General features: G+C 45.5%; 1 protein-coding gene across 2 annotated transcripts in view; it reads right to left on the bottom strand.

The window, feature by feature from the left end:
• Positions 1-12,868: 12,868 nt before the first annotated feature.
• alpk1 (alpha-kinase 1) overlaps positions 12,869-17,061 on the bottom strand; it is a 140,326-nt gene continuing 136,133 nt past the window's right edge. For both annotated transcript variants that reach the window (XM_055645611.1, XM_055645618.1), the window contains one exon: positions 12,869-15,071. In XM_055645611.1, coding sequence (XP_055501586.1) covers positions 14,863-15,071 — 209 coding nt within the window. In that variant the 3' untranslated portion in view covers positions 12,869-14,862. The remainder of the gene's footprint in view (positions 15,072-17,061) is intronic.

Genomic DNA, 17,061 nt, shown 5'->3' with positions numbered 1-17,061 from the left:
TAAAATTGTGGCCCACTTGCCCACCTGACATAAATCTTCCTACATGTGAACTGTCTCCTTAATAAATAAGAATGATGTGTTATTGTCGACCTTTAACTCTCTTGATGGTTGAAAGAGGCTCTTGGAGCAATTGTCTCTCTATTTTATCTGTGAAATGTTATAGTTTTAGAGGCCTAGTGATTTGAACTCAAATGTAAAGTGCCAATGTTACATGAATAATACAGGTTCACCAACTGGTAGTCCGGCACCTCCTTTAATCCAGACAAAATTACGAGAACGCACTTGAAATCCCCTCCCCGACTCCAGAGCCAGTGGGTGGGTTGAATTTTACCTCTGCAGTCAAGGCCCAGGTACTCTGGCCCAGCCGGAGCTGGCTGATCCATTCCCATAGCTGACTTTAGCGGCTGGACTTCCGATCGGCCAGTCGAATTTGCCCCCTGTGGCCGGGGCTCTGGAACTCAGGCCCAACAGGAGCCAGTAGATTCTGGAGAAGATACTGATGATTCCTTAGTCACTGAGGGCTGGGTTAAGTTGTCAGAATAGCTAGGTTAGTGAGTGCCATTGTTGCTGACCCAACAGCTATTAAAGAATGTGGTAAATTTCCAAGTCAGAATGGATGATGTGGAAGGGAACTTATGGGTGTCAATGCTGCCCTTGACCTTCTCGGCCGTAAAGTCAGCCAGTTTTGGCGATCAGTCTAGGTGCATGGTTCCCTGAAGGTGGGGTCGCAGGTAGATCAGTTGGTCAAAAAGGCCTTTGGCACATCGGCCTTGATCAGTCAGAGTATTGTATAGAAATTGGGAGATCATGTTGCAGTTGTATAAGGCATTGTTGAGACCACATTTAGAGTATTCGGTTCAGTTCTGGACACCATTTTATAGGAAAGATGTTGTCAAGCTGGAAAGGGTGCAGAGAGGAATTATGAGGATGTTGCCAGGAGTAGTGGGTCTGAGATTTTGGGAGAGGGTGAGCAGGCTGGGACTCTATTCCTTGGAGCGCAGGAGGATGAGGGGTGAAATAGAGGTGTATAAAATCATGGGAGGAATAGATCGAGTAGATGCGCAGTCTCTTGCCCAGTGTAGGTGAATCGAGGCCTAGAGGGCATAGGTTTAAGGTGAAGGGGAACAGAGATAATAGGAATCTGAGGTTGAACATTACCTGCCATTTCCCTCCACATTTGTTGCCTCGCCAGTTGAGATACTCCAGCACCTGGTTTTGCTTGATAAATGTGGGAACTCACTCGTTTGGTCTGGGGACAAGGTTAGTTTTGTGTTTGGGCCGGTTCCCGTCCAATAGTTTTTAAGCTTCCTTGCAAGATCACAAGGGCCCCGAGAACCAGAGGATATAGGTTCAAGGTGAAGGGGAAAAGATTTAATAAGAATCTGAGGGGTAACTATTTCACATAAAGGGGGGTGGGTATACGGAACAAGCTGCTAGCGGAGGTAGTTGAGGCTGGGACTATCCCAACGATGAAGAAACAGTTAGACAGGTACATGGATAGGCCAAGTTTGGAGGGATATGGACCAAGCGCAAGCAGGTGGGACTAGTGTAGCTGGGACATGTTGGCCGGTGTGGATAAGTTGGGCTGAAAGGCCTGTTTCCACACTATATCACTATGACTCTTGTTAAGAACTTGATTTGCCTCTGAAAAGGAGAACACAAGGAACTGCGGGTGCTGGAATCTTGAGCAAAATACAAAGTGCTGGAATAATTCAGTGGGTCAGCCAACATCCGTAGAGCCCTCCATAGACGCTGCCTGCCCCGCCGACACTTTGTATTTGCCTCTGAAAAACTTTGATCGTTTTTACACTTTTTTTCCCCCGTTTTACATCAACGGCTTTGACTGCATCTTCACATCATTCCGTTTAAGCACTAACTCAAGTCAAGTCAACTTTATTCGTCACATACACATACAAGATGTGCAGTGAAATGAAAGTGCCAATGCCTTCGGATTGTGCAAAAACTACAGAACAGAATAGAACAGAATCAGTATTTACATGTTAGAAAATAATTTTTTACAAAAGACACACACATCAGTAAATGTAAATTAGTCCCTGGTGAGATAAGAGTTTACAGTCCTGATGGCCTGTGGGAAGAAACTCCATCTCATCCTCTCTGTTATACATTCTCTATGTCATATACCATCTGGGCCTACAGCTTTCCTCATGTTCACACAGGTCAGAGCCCTCCTCACGTCGTGCTCGGACACTGAGAATGTGTACACATCCCCAGTGGTGGACCTCCCTCCAGCTCGCTAGCCAGCACGCTGGCGGTGTTGTTGTTAGGCGAGCTAGGGATGATGTTGTTCGTCTCAAATCGTGCATAGAAGGAGTTCAGGTCATCAGCTAGGGAGGTGCCAGCACTTCCGGTTGAGGGGGAGCTGCTCCGGTAGTTAGTTATAGTCCGTAGTCCCTGCCAAAGGCATCTGGGGTCCTGCTGCTCCATCTGCGACTCCATCCTGTCCCTGTACCTCCTTTTTGCGTCCTTCACCGCCTTTTGCAGTCGGTAGGACTCTGCCTTGTAGTCATCCATATTGCTGGATGCCAGGCCAGAGTTGTAAGCAGTGGTGTGAGCATTCAAGGCAACGCGAATGGACCTGTCCACCCAGGGTTTTTGATTAGGAAAGATGCTAACCCTTATCGTGGGGACGATGTTATTGGCTATTGTTGCAATGAAGTCCGTGACCACTTCGGCGAACTCACTGACGTCTCTGGAACTTGATTGGAAAATATTCCAGTCGACATCGCTCAGTGCATCTTGCAGCATGGCCTCTGAATGGTCAGACCACCACTTTACATCCCTCGTCACTGCCGCTTCCCGTACTATCCGTTGTTTATACTCCGGCAGCAGGAAAATGGCAGCGTGGTCAGATTTCCCAAAAGGAGGGAGAGAAACTGCCTTGTAGCCTTTCCTGAACGATGTGTACCAGTGGTCCAAAGTTATTTCCCCCCTGGTGACACACGTGATGTGTTGGCAGAAGTAAGGCATGACCTTTTTGAGATTTCACTTATTAAAATCTCCAGCCACCACCCTAGTCACGTCAGGTTTCTTGGTGTCGACATAACACATCGTGTAGGGTCGATAGTGCCATGTCGGTGTCCGCATGCGCTGGAATGTAGGCGGCTGTGACTACATCTCTGTATCTAGAGAAACTCCACTTGGCATTAGCCACTGCTCCTTGGCATTTATCTATTAAAATAACTTCACGGATTAGGTAAACCCTTAAAACGAAAGAGCTGCAGGCCAAGAAAGAATGAATGTAACAGAATACACTTAACTAATACGTGGAAAGAGTCTGTAAACGATTAGAATGAACACAGAACCAGTTGATACCGGAGATAAAACACAGCGAGTAATATCCAATTAGAGACTCCAACTATTAATGACTGAAAAAGACACAGAATGTTGGAATAACTCAGCGGGTCTAGCAGCATCCTTGGAGAACATGGATAGGTGACGTTTTGGTTCGGGGCCCTTCCTCAGAACACTGAGTTCTGCTTTATAGAAACATAGAAACATAGAAAAGAGCTGCAGGAGTATGCCATTGGGCCCTTCGAGCCAGCACCGCCATTCAATATGATCATGACTGATCATCTTAAATCAGTACCCCGTTCCTGCTTTTGCCCCCATATTCCTTGATTCCTTTAGCCCTAAGAGCTAAATCTAAATCTCTCTTGAAAACATCCAGTGAATTTGGCCTCCACTGCCTTCTGTGGCAGAGAATTCCACAGATTCGCAACTCTCTGGGTGAAAAAGTTTTTCCTCATCTCAGTCCTAAATGGCCTAACCCTTATTCTTAAACTGTGACCCCTGGTTCTGGACTCCCCCAACATCGGCAACATTTTTCCTGCATCTAGCCTGTCTAGCCTTTAAGAATTTTAGCAGTTTCTATAAGATCCCATCTCATCCTTCTAAATTCCAGTGAATACAAGCCCAGGTGACCCATTCTTTCAGCATATGTCAGTCCTGCCATCCTGGAAATTAACCTGGTGAACCTATTCTGCACTCCCTCAATAGCAATAAAGTCCTTCCTCAAATTAGGAGACCAAAATTGCACACAATACTCCAGGTGTGCTCTCACTAGGGCCCTGTACAACTGCAGTAGGACCTCCTTGCTCCTAAACTCAAATCCTCTCGCAATGAAGGCCAATGAAGTAGCAATGAAGTAGCTTTCTTTACTGCTTGCTGAACCTACATGCTTACTTTCGGTGACATGTACAAGCACACCCGGGTCTCGTTGCACCTCCCCTTTTCCTAATCTGACACCATTCAGATAATAATCTGCCTCCTTGTTCTTGCTACCAAAGTGGATAGCCTCGCATTTATCCACATTATACTGTATCTGCCATGCATCTGCCCACTCACCCAACCTATCCAACTCACCCTGCAGCCTCATAGCACCCTCCTCGCAGCTCACACTGCCACCTAGCTTTGTGTCATCTACAAACTTGGAGATGATTGCTCCAGCGCCCTGCTTGATACTTCACGTTGGTAGTCGAAACAAATATTGAGTATGCATATAAATAGGCGCATAGCACACAAGGAAAAGAGTCTCCGAGCTGTCAGGTGTAACAAATCTTCCGGATTAAATTTTATATCTGTATCTTTTGTAGTCACCTTCCCCAAGCTAACATTGATCCATTCTACATTTTACTTGAGCCTCGTCCTCTTTGATGCCTCGATTTTACACCTTACCCTTCCATATTTCTGTCTCCCTCTCCGTCTGAAGAATGGTCTCGACCCGAAACGTCATCAATTCCTTCTCTCCAGAGATGCTGCCTGTCCCGCTGAAGTACTTCAGCATCTTCAGTGTAAAGCAGCATCTGCAGTTCCTTCCTACACGCGTAACAAATGGGAAAGAAAAAAATAACACCGATAAAAAGGTATAAAATAAACAACACAAACTCCAGCTGAGTTGCAAATCAGCTGTGTCTGACAATCATCAAAGCAGCCGCCGGTACTTTTTTTTGTGTAGGAAGGAACTGCAGATGCTGGTGTAAACCAAAGATCATAGAGCGGATCTTTGGTTTAAACCGAAGATATACACAAAAATGCTGGAGTAACTCAGCGGGTCAGGCGGCATCTCTGGAGAGAAGCATGGGCGACGTTTCGGGTCGAGATCCTTCTTGTTTAGAGAGTGGAGGGGGGGAGGGAGGGGAAGTTAGAGTGGGTAAGGGGAGTGGAAAGGTTGAGTTGGGTTTCGACCCCTTCATGTTCTTCAAAAAATGCTGCCTGACCACCTCAGTTACTCCAGCACTTTGTGTACTTTTTTTGAAAATCTGCAATTCCTCGTGTCTCTTAAATAAAAGTAGAGATTGCGTTGAAATGTTGAGGACAGAGATAATCTCTGGTGCATTTAATTGAACAAAAAGTACCCGTCTGAAGAAGGGTCTCGCCCCGAAACGTCACCCGAAACTTCTCTCCAGACATGCTGCCCATACCCGCTGAGTTACTCCAGCATTTTGTGTCTATCTTTGGTTTAAACCAGCATCTGCAGTTCCTTCCTGCACAAAAAAAGTGCCCGCTGCTGCTTTGATGATTGTAAGACACAGCTGATTTGCAGTTCAGCTGTAGTTTACTCTGTAAACCATTTCACGCTTTTAGGAAGACTCCAGAGAAACGAGCTGCGCCTAAAGTTACCCGTTTTTGTTGTTAAACCATGCAATGATAAGTGGGCCGCCTTTCCACGCACTCCCAGTGTCGACGGGCGATACCTTCGGGCTGTGAGTGTGACTGACCTGTGTCACTGTGAAATGCTTTGGTGATCTTTAATGAACAGTGTGCAGTAGGATTCCCCCCCAAGAGCTATAGCAATTAACACTAACCCCAGCTTCACCGGTTGGAGCAAGTAGGGAAACTGCACGGTGTGAATGTGCATGCCACTAAACCCCAATTTGTAGAGAACACGATAGTGTCGGTGGGAATTGTTTGAGGTGGGGGCTGCTGTGTGACTTTCTTTAGGCTGTGGAGAAGAGGGCTGCACAGAATGGCCATTATAGTCTGCATTTGGCCACTGGCTTTCTTGTCGCCTTCATTCATGTGCACAGTGGCCAAACATTGTATGTTATCCGATGAATTACACTTTTTGTTCTTTCTCCCCAAGCCTTTCTTAATGCCCGTGTGCGTGACAGGTATCATTAGCTCATGCGGCTAAAACGGCTGCAGTGTGGTGGGGACGGGGGGTTCTAAACAGCCCAACAACCGTTAAAAAGACAAATGGAAAATCTTATTACACACTCTGCTTCTTGATGGGATCATTAATACCATTCAGTTTTCTTATACTAAATTATCCATAATAAAGGAGATGCCCTCCCCCCTCCCCCCCCCCATATATATTCGAGTTGTTTTGTACTGATATTCACAGTTACAAACCTATTTCTGCAAATCTCAAATAAACCCAGAGTGGCCACAGTTGCCACTGCTTGACGAGAGGACAGAAATACAATTGTAGCAGTGACCAGTGAAAAGTATGCAGCAACGAATGACCCCCTCAGTTTGGTAGCAGCTGAAATGGCTTTTCCCTTCACAATGGTCAATATGCCAAATGCCTATGGTTGATGGACAGTGTGTGCAATGAGATTGCGAGTGTAATCCGAGCCCGCTCCCAGCTCACCTGGCAGCGGCCGAGTTTTCATGGAGCTTCCAACAGTCTCTGAAAAGGAGGATTACTCCTGTGGGTAATCCTGCTCGTTTGCCGAACACTTTCTCATTATACAGCTGTGTGCCACCCCCATATCGCACTGTTGAAAATCCATTAAGGATTGATGTGGTGTTGTAGGGTGTGTCTTACAATAACTTGGGAATTTGCTATGGGGTTTAGATATGTCTGATGAGTATTTACACTTGCAATAGTTTGCAGGGTGCTGCATTTGCCCTGTAATCCAAAACATGTTGCAACTGTAGGCCAAATGGGAGAGAAAAGGATTCACGTGACTGACAAATTATTCACTCATATACACAGGCAGATATACTAAACTGGACTAATGCCAAAGCACAATAGATTTAATTTTGAAAGGCAAATGTTTTGGCTTGCCAGCTGCTGTGGTCTGCATTTTCCCAGCGAATATGCCACATGTTAATATTTTTGGCCAATGTGCTCTGATTTCAAAGAAGTTTATATATTACTGGAATACCTCCCAGGCCTCACTTAAACCATGTCATCAAAAATATAACTAACCTGCACTATCCCAATGCTTGTTTGGGCCTTTTATGGTCTGGACTGGCTTATGACCTTTTATGGTCTAGCTTAGCTTCTCACTGAAGCCCCGTTCAGCTCCCATTGACGTCACAGGTTATAATAGAATAGATAGACTGTTGATGGTTTTTGTGACCAGTATACAATAGACAATAGGTGCAGGACTAGGCCATTCGGCCCTTCGAGCTTGGAGGCTTCTGCTGGGCGAAAGGGGTTGAGATCACTCCTGCTGTTCTAACTGCTGCGTAGCCAGGCAGTCTGAGGAGCTTCCATATCCCAGTTGTGATTCGTGGAAGACACTAGCATGCTCCATAATCACTCCGAGATGCACTATCCTAATGCGGACCCGAGTCATTGGATTACAAATGGTTGAGGCATTCATGGGCATCCTGAATCAAAAATATTCAGTGGAAATATCTCAGCCTCTGCATAAGGTACTCACAAGAGCCTGGAGTCAACCTACAGTATGCAGGGCTGCCAACTCATGCATTGAGTGTGAGAGTCACGCATTTCACAAAATTCTCATGCTCTCACGCTGATCACAAATTTCTCACGCTCAAAAATCTGCAGGTGCGGGAAGTTTAAAATAAAGCAAAAAAGTTTTTAGAAGTGAGTAAAAACCACGAGGGAAATATATAAGGTGAATGCATAGTTTTTTTTTCCGGGATATGTGTCAAGAACTAGACGGCATTGGTTTAAAAGCAGGGGTGTCAAACTACCAGCCCCGCAGGATGATTTGGGGGGGAAAGAAAAGTAGTTTTGTTTCTCCCGTGCAGATGGTGTGATAGGTGAGACACAGTAGTAGTCCCAGCACCGACCCCCGCCCCCCTACCCCCCAGGCACCGCTCACACCTGACACCTTCACCTGCAGCGGCTCTGTCTGTGTCAAGTGCAGACCGGGTGAGTGGGGACGTCGGAGACACATCCGGGGCCGCGGGGATGAATCTCGGGCTAAGGCTCCGCTCCGATGCCCAACCCCCGGGTCACTGACCCTCACCTCCCCCGGAACCCAGCTGGACACAGAGCATTCGCCCGCATTCCTGGGAGGGGGCGGGGGGGGGAGACGAAAAAGCTCCCTGGGCATCGCCAAGTCTCCGCTCACTCCGGATGTTTACACCTCTTCACTGACACACACTCTCACACATACTGGCACACACAGGGTTTAAAGGGATATGGGCCAAATGCAGATAAATGGGACTAGTTTAGATGGGGCATCTTGATCTACACCAATAAGTTGGGATAAAGGGCCTGTTTCCATGATGTAAGACTATGACACATTGTAGAAAGGGTGCAATTGCTCTGGAGAGGATCCAGGGCCGATTTATGAAGATTTTTATTTTACTTTGAAGAAAGATTTGATAACTGGGATTGTATTCTCTGTAGCAACGGAGGTGAAGAAAAAACTTAGTTGAGGTGAATAAGATTATGAGAATAGGACCTGTTTCGCTTAACAAAGAGTGTAGGAAGGAACTGCGGATGCTGGTTTAAACTGAAGATAGACACAAAAAACTAGAAAATCTCAGCAGGACAGGCAGCATCTCTGGAGAGAAAGAATGGGTGATGTTTTGGGTCGAGACCTTCAGACTGAAGAGGTTGAAAACCAGCCATAAAACACAATGACTGGGGATGTGTGTTATCCAACTAAGGGCAGAAATCAGAATCATGTGTTCATCTTTATTGACGTGACACCATAATAAATATATTACACAAAAAAAAGAATTTAATGGGGTGGCACGGTGGCGCTGCGGTGGAGTTGCTGCCTTAATACCACATGGGTTTTCTCTGGATATTCCGGTTTCTCCCACATCCGAAAGAAGTGCAGGTTTGTAGGTTAATTAGCTTCTGTAAATTGTCCCTGACGTGTAGGATGGAACTGGTATATGGTAGATTGCTGGTCAGTTTGAACTTGGTGGGCTGAAGGGCCTGTTTCCATATATATGTTTTACATATATATCTTAATTTCATTAAACCATATACGATTGAATGTGTAGTATTATTTTCATCTTGTTTCTATAGTCAAAGGGTAAGTTTGATTGATTTATTTTTGCAGAACAGTGATGGAAGTCCGACTCTTGACTTGTTTCTCTGTTTTTTCTCTATATGTATGCATAACAATATGAATTTTACTTCGGAGTCACGTGAGTGACTACGTGAAGACCCCGCCAGCACGCATGCGCGACATAGCGTCTCACGCAGTGCAACAGCGATGGACGGGAGCACGAGCTCTCCCACAACAAGTTTAAAAATGGGACCTCCAGGTAAGTAAACTTACTCTGAGGTCGTATTTTGGAATCCTTGTTCTGCTTTCCTTTACAGAAATATGAACAAGGGAAGACAACCAAAGAAGGTCGTACCCCGTCCGACTGCGATGGACCAGGAGGGTCCCAGCAGTGGGGGACGATCGGCGGCACCTGGATCGCACACGCTGCGGTCCTCAGTCACCGACAATATTCCCGTACAGCCAAGCCCAGCGCCGCTAGCACCACAGCTCGAACAACCGCAGCGGGCTGGAGGCAAGGCTAAACGGAAGTCGGACCGGCCGGTTTACTCGGACGAGTCCGGTGCGGAAGACTCACCGCCCGAGAGTGGCAGAGGTGACCGTTTGGGCCGCATGGAAAGGCTCATGGAGCAAATGCTCCAGGGAGACTTGCTCCGGGAGATGGGGCAAGCTCGCCAAGGGAGCACAAGCACTCCCGCTCCAGTGCATTATCAAGCACTGGCCATCGCATCACCCTCAGCAGAGGGGAGCGTTGGTAACCAGGACTGGGCTGGTCGAGAACAGGGATCACTGGCTGAAGAACACGGGAGTGTGCTGGAGGTACAGGATCAGGAAGAGGTACTGGGAGTGGTGAGCCGCTACGCGGCAACACAGCGAGCGGGACGGCCGTTACAGCCCAAACTGGCGGCCAGTATTGACTACCTGTCCTTTAAACCACTCCAAGAACAGGTAGTCATTTATACACGCCTCCCGAAAATTGCATTTCACTCATTGTACCAGCCATTAACAGTCAAATCTGGGGACTGTACATTGGGCAGGGTATCCGAACCCAAGAACTCAAATTACAAAAAATACTGAAGCTCCTAACGTCGGCAATAACATCTTATGCTCGTTCCGTGGATGGGGTTGACATGACAACCAATCAACAGGACACCCTGGCTCTACTGTGCAACACACAGTATGAGATCAACAACCTCCGGAAGGAGGCCATAAGACCTGCCTTGAACCCAAAATTCGCAGGACTGTGTAAAACGCCGACCTCACAGCCACAGATCCAGCTTTTTGCAAAGACTTACCAAAGCAAGTCAAAGATCTGGATGAAGAGTCCAAGGCATTTGGTCTCATGAGGGCAGGCCCCGGAATGAGCAAAACCACGCAACCCAGACGGCAGTACCCCTACGCATCCACAAGTAGGCGTCTACTTCATGGTACTGGTGAAAGCTCGGGGCCCGCATACCATCCCCGGAAGTCTTTTTTAGGACAGGGCCCAGAACGGACCCCATGGAAAATGCGCCACCCCCACACAGCACCACCCCGACAGACAAGGAACCAGAAGCCCAAGAAGTGAACATTCTACCAATAACAATGGAGATAGGTGGGTCTGGTTCCTACCAGCACATAAAAGGTGGGGGGGCTTTGCCAACAGGGGGGTGGCTATACCTGTTTTTGGAAGCATGGAGGACTATTACACTTGACAGTTATATACTAAAAAGTATTCAAGGATATAAAATTGAACTTATTCAAGAAAGTATGCCACCAGTTCAGCATGCACCCCAAAGGGGATTTACCCTCTCACTAAAAGAAAAACATGAGGGACAAGCCGAACTGGTGAGGTTACACACAAAGGGAATGATAAAGAAATCTAATCGTGAACCTTTGGAATTCGTATCAAATATATTTACTAAAACCAAAAAAGATGGTGGATGTCGCATCATCATTGACTTAACCACGTTGAATACTTTTGTTAGGTATATACACTTTAAAATGGAAACATTTGTAACTGCCAAACAATTGATTTCCAAAGGATACTTTATGGCGAGCATCGATTCAGTACCCATTCATAAGGATCATCGTAGATACCTAAAATTTAACTGGATGGGGCAACAGGAACATTCACTATTCAGGAGCTGGTAAAACAGAGCAAACCAGGAACTTCAGGACTCATTATGGAATTACGGGCGTACCCACCTGACCCCCGTTTATGTGTCATGACTCACCTGCTGCTATATATCAACACAACCAAAGATCCCCGAGGGAGAGAAAAGGCACTATGGGTCAGCTACAAAAAGCCACATGGTCGGGTGTCGTGTCAAACCATCTCTAGATGGCTCAAACAGGTATTGGGAGCTGCTGGAGTCTATACTGATATTTACACATCTCACTCCACCAGGGCAGCATCTACATCGGCGGCTAACAGAATGGACGTGCCATTGGACCACATCCTGGCAACAGCGGGGTGGTCCATGGAAAGAACTTTCCAAACATTCTACAACAAGCCAATAGTAAAACCTGTTTCATTTGCAGAGAGAATTTTAGACTCTGCAAATATATAATTTAAGCCCGGGGGAGCGTTATTTTCTTTGTTATTGTTTCAAATAAATATCATTATTGTTTTATAAACAGATTCATGTTTGATTACGATAACATACTTCCTCCCTTGGATGACTTTGGCAGTGAGTGAAGCATAGACTGTTACATGGAAATCACAGAGCTTTAAAATCTTCACGTAGTCACTCACGTGACTCCGAAGTAAAATAGTAAGATTAAATGAGAACTTACCAGTTTGAAGTTTGATCTTTATTTTATGAGGAGTTACGATGAGGGATTATGTGCCCTCCGCTCCCACCCTCAATTATAAAGGTCAACTGGTATCTTAGTTCTCCTTATCTTTACTATGTTTATTTCAATTTTTGTGTTGTTTCTGTGATTCCACACCGCTGCTTTGAAGTATGTCGCGCATGCGTGCTGGCGGGGTCTTCACGTAATCCTTCATCGTAACTCCTCATAAAATAATGATCAAACTTCAAACTGGTAAGTTCTCGTTTAATCTTACTATTATAATCAGATTTCCATACATGAATATAGTCATTCATGTGCTGCACCTGTTGATCAGAGCCTGGCTCTACTGTGGAATGTAATTAGGAATGTAATTTAGCCTAACCTTATTCATACCTAATCCAATTTAAAGCATAAATGTTGCATTCAAGTGTAAGTTAAAAGACTCGCTACACCTGTTGATCAGAGCCTGGCTCTATTGTGGAATGTAATTAGGAATTTAGCCTAACCTTATTCATACCTAATCCAATTTAAAGCATAAATGTTGCATTCAAGTGTAAGTTAAAAGACTCGCTACACTATGCACCAGCTTGCACAATTTCAAGCTGAAAAATGCGAAATCTCCCTACCGTGGAGGGTGGACACCCTCTCCCCCTTGGTCGCTATGGTCCCTCGCAATTTATCATTCTCAATTCTCACCCAATGTTGGCAGCCCTGAGTATGTCAGGAAACAGCTGATGACAGTAGACACACCAAAAGCTCCGTGCAAATATCCCAAGTGAAGTGCCAAATATTTGTTTTGCAGAACAGCCATACCTTGAGCTGTTCCAATGTAAAAGCACCAGTAGCATCGAAAAACACAATGTGGAAAATTGTCCAAATAATAGAAACTCATTTTGAGCTGATCTTTTATTTGCATTTTCAAATCATGAAGAATTGCTGTAACCCTAAGGAAATTCAGCAGTGATTTACAAAACAAATCTTCAAATGATAACATCAATGCAAGCTCATGGTTCAAAAAAATACAGCTTGATACAGAAATATGCACTAAAAACTATAATCAATTAATAACTGTACATTTATTTTTTACGTATTATACATAGGTCTGCTGAGTGGAAGGAAATAATTGCAATTAATCTTTGATATGTGAGTGTTTAAGAAGGAACTGCAGATGCTGGAAAATCGAATGTACACGAAGGTCTGAAGAAGGGTTTCTGCCCGAAACGTTGCCTATTTCCTTCGCTCCATAGATGCTGCTGCACCCGCTGAGTTTCTCCAGCATTTTACTGTACCTTTGATATGTGAGTGTTTTACTTACATAGTTAAACACTAATACAGCACTAATGTTCAATGGATGGAGCAAGTAAAAACATTTGAAGAGTTTAGAACCAGATTCAAAATAAGGGGTACTGTAAGTCACATAGGATTGAAGAGTTGAAGTTTCAACACTGGGTGGGGATTTAATACATTGAGTCTCTGTGACTGATTGCATTTGATACAGAGATTGATCGACTTCGGGATATTCGAAAAAAAGAGAGATAGAGAGTGAGAGAGAGAGAAAAAGAGAGAGAGAGAGAGAGGAAGGAAAGGGTCAGAGAGATCATGACAAGAGAAACTATAGGATGAGTGAAAGAAGCAAGAGATGGAAGCAAAAAATGAAGTGAGAGATAGAAAGAGCGATGAGAAAGAAAAGATGAGGAAGAGGGAGATAGAGGAAGGGGAAACGAGAAAAAGGATCAATAAAGGCTCTTTATGTGACGACTATTTGCATATCTTAGCAAAGAATTTCACTGTAACTTGTCACATGTGACATAAAGTAAAGTATTCATATTCAGTATTCAAAAAGAGAGAAGTGAAACTCCTCAAATAAAAATATCACCCTTGCCTAAATTCAACAAAGTATTCAGAAAAATATTCAGTGCTCTATATTCACTAATGTAAATATGACATACACACAGCATGTAATATAAGATCATCTTTAATCCACAAACAGACTGAACAGCACAGTAGCATGTTAGTTGTCACTGCATCCGGACTGCTACCCAAACTGCGTAGCATAGGAAGTGGGTGTTAATATAAATGATACAGTAAGGCGGGGTTAGTGATGCTAACCTATATATGATTGGTTGTCATGCATAAACCAATCTACAACTAACTTTTCAAAGTCTTGCTTGTAAAGTTGAACGTCTTGCTGCTGTTATTCTGTGTAATGTGGCACTGCCTTCACAGATATTTACCAGGTGTACCCTGCATCCAGAGTAGGGTTGCCAACCTCACTGACTGACTCGGCCGTGCCTGGGTGAATGATGAGTTGGCCCGGGTGCTGGACTGCACATAAAGCCCAGCCGGCCGGCGGGCCAGCTGAGGAGTTTTGGCTCGGCCGCCGGGGGCACGTGACGTCGCATGCAGAGTCCGGCACCCCATCCAACTCATGAGCCGATGATTGGCCATCGGTGTCGGCAGTAAGCGAAGGTCCGAAGGTCGGACAGCTGGCCGGGCTGCCGACCGACGGGGCCACGGGCGAGGCGCTGCTGCTGCACTCCAAGGGCTGCACTATGTCGGGACGGGTGAGGCGGGGCCGGACGTGGCGCTCCGACCTGACAGTCCCCTCGACCCGAGTAGTAGCAGTCAAATACGGGACAAGGGTGGTCCTGTATGGGACAAACCAATTTAGCGCAATATACGGGATGTCCCGGCTAATACAAGACAGTTGGCAACCCTACTCCGGAGTCAGGGAATGCACCACCAACTGCAATTAAGAGTAATCCTGATGCATTTGCAGGAATAGTGGCCTGTGGGTTGTTGGGAGCAATGCAAATATCATCTTCTGCACCATTAAGGAAGATGAGACAAGATTCTGACAAATTCCAACATTCATCTCAAGATGACAAAACTATGCTGAAGGTGTTTCCTCCACATTCTCCCTGACAGGGTTCTTCAGATTGAGGATGTGGCAAATCTCATTGCATTCCTTGTGCTGGCAGTTGAGAAAGTATTCGATGCCTTTGTCTGCGAAGTTTAATCCCCATTGGTGTTTTTTCACTGAGTGAATCTGAGGATCTGTGAGATAAATAAGGCCTTTGCCATCTCCAGTGATCCAGCCTGTGGAAGAATTTGGTGAAAAACTCAGTTAAATTGTTGACTTTTTCTTGAAAGTTCTCTTGAACCATACAAATACGGAAATTGGCAATTCAACCTGGATCTTATTAATTTAGGTGAAGCGTCAAACTGTTTTGATTCCTATAGTTTCCTGGGGAATGCCATTCTTAGAATTTTAACTTATGTCGAATGTCATGTGTTACCTTTAACTGTGCAATAGAGTGGGAAGGTGGTGCAGCAGTAGAATTGCTGCCTTACTGCGCTTGCAGCGCCAGAGATCCGGGTTCGATTCCCCACTACGGGTGCTGTCTGTACAGAGTTTGTACGCTCTCCCCGTGACCTCGTGGATTTTCTCTGAGATCTTCGGTTTCCTCCCACACTCCAAAGACGTACAGGTTTGTAGGTTAATTGGCTTTGGTTTGTATGCTTGGTATAAGTGTAAATTATCCCTAGTGTGTGTAGGATAGTGTTAATGTGCGACATCGGTGGACCGAAAGGCCTGTTTCCGCATTGTATCTCTAAACTAAACAACCTTATGGGGACCCGGAAGGCTCCCGTGATGCGCTGCGCTGCGCAGCTGCGGAATCGACCAAGAGCGCGGAGGAACCCGCACTGCCGAGGGCAAGGAGGGCCACTGAGAATGAGGAGGGACCCACACAGCTGAGAGGGAGGAGGGCCTTCGAGAGCTGGTATGGATTTTAGTAAGGGTTTTGATAAAGTCCCTCATGGTAGGCAGATCCAGAACGTTAAGATGTGAAGATTCACAATGACTTGGACAAATGGATTCAGAACTGGCTTAGTCATAGAAGACAGAGGGTTGCGGGTGGAAGGTAAATATTCTGTCTGGGGGTCTGTGACAGTGGAGTTCCACAGCGATCTGTGCTGGGAACTCTGATGCTTGTAATACATATATAAATGACCTCAATGTAAATGTAGATGGGCTGCTGAGTTTGTTTGCTGATGACACCAAAATCAGCAGACAGTGAGGAATCCATTTGTCCAAGTCATTGTGAGTTGCAGAGTTGCAGAGAGTGAAGAATAGTGTCAGAAGATACAGTGGGATGTAGATCAGCTGTAGAAATGCTCAGAGAAATGACAGATGGAGTTCAACCTGAGCAAGTGTTGAGATATTGCACTTTAGGAGATTGAATATTAAGGGAGTATACAGTTAATGACAAGACCCTTAACAGCATTGATGAGCAGAGGGACCTTGCAATCCAAATTCATAGCTCACTGAAGATGGACGCATAAAAAGATAGGGTGATAAAGAAGGCATATGGTATGCTCGCTCACCTTCATTGCTATGGGCATTGAATATACGACTCAGGAAGTCATGATGCAGCTCTGTGCGACTTTGATTAGGATGCATTTGGAATATTGCATGCAGTTCTGGTCCCCCAGTACCGGAAAGATGTCAAGGCTTTGGAGAGGGTGCAGAGGAGCGTAACCAGAATGCTGCCTGCATGAGAGTTTCAGCTTCAGGTAGGATCGACTTGGATTGTTTTCTCTGGAACGTCACAGGTTGATGGGGGAGACTTGATAGGAGTATATAAAATGATGAGAGGAAAAGATAGTGTCGACAGTCAGAACCTTTTTTTTGCAGAGTGTAAATGTCAACACTCGAGGGCATGGCTCTAAGGTGAGAGGGGGATGTTTAATGGGATGTACGGGCAGGTTGTTCTGTGACAGTGGGTGGTGGAGGCCTGGAACGCGTTGCCTGGGGTGGTGGTGGAAGCAGATACGATAGTGGCGTTTAAGAGGCTTTTCGATGGGCACATTGAAGTGCAGGAAACAGGGATATGGATTATAGACAGGCAGATGAGATCAGTTTAACTTGGCATCATGTTCAGCATAAACTTCATGGGCCAAGGAACTATTCCTGTGCTGTACTGTTCTATGTTCTGTGAAAATTAAAACTAGGAAAATTACTGATTAACAGAGATGGAAATGTTATTCTGGGTTTGTCTGTTGTTGCCGTGCAATGCATGATGGT

This window comes from Leucoraja erinacea, chromosome 1 (genome assembly GCF_028641065.1).
Source record: "Leucoraja erinacea ecotype New England chromosome 1, Leri_hhj_1, whole genome shotgun sequence".
Lineage (NCBI taxonomy): Eukaryota > Metazoa > Chordata > Chondrichthyes > Rajiformes > Rajidae > Leucoraja > Leucoraja erinaceus.
Note: the sequence above shows the minus strand (reverse complement) of the source record. Positions and strands in the feature narration are given on the sequence as shown.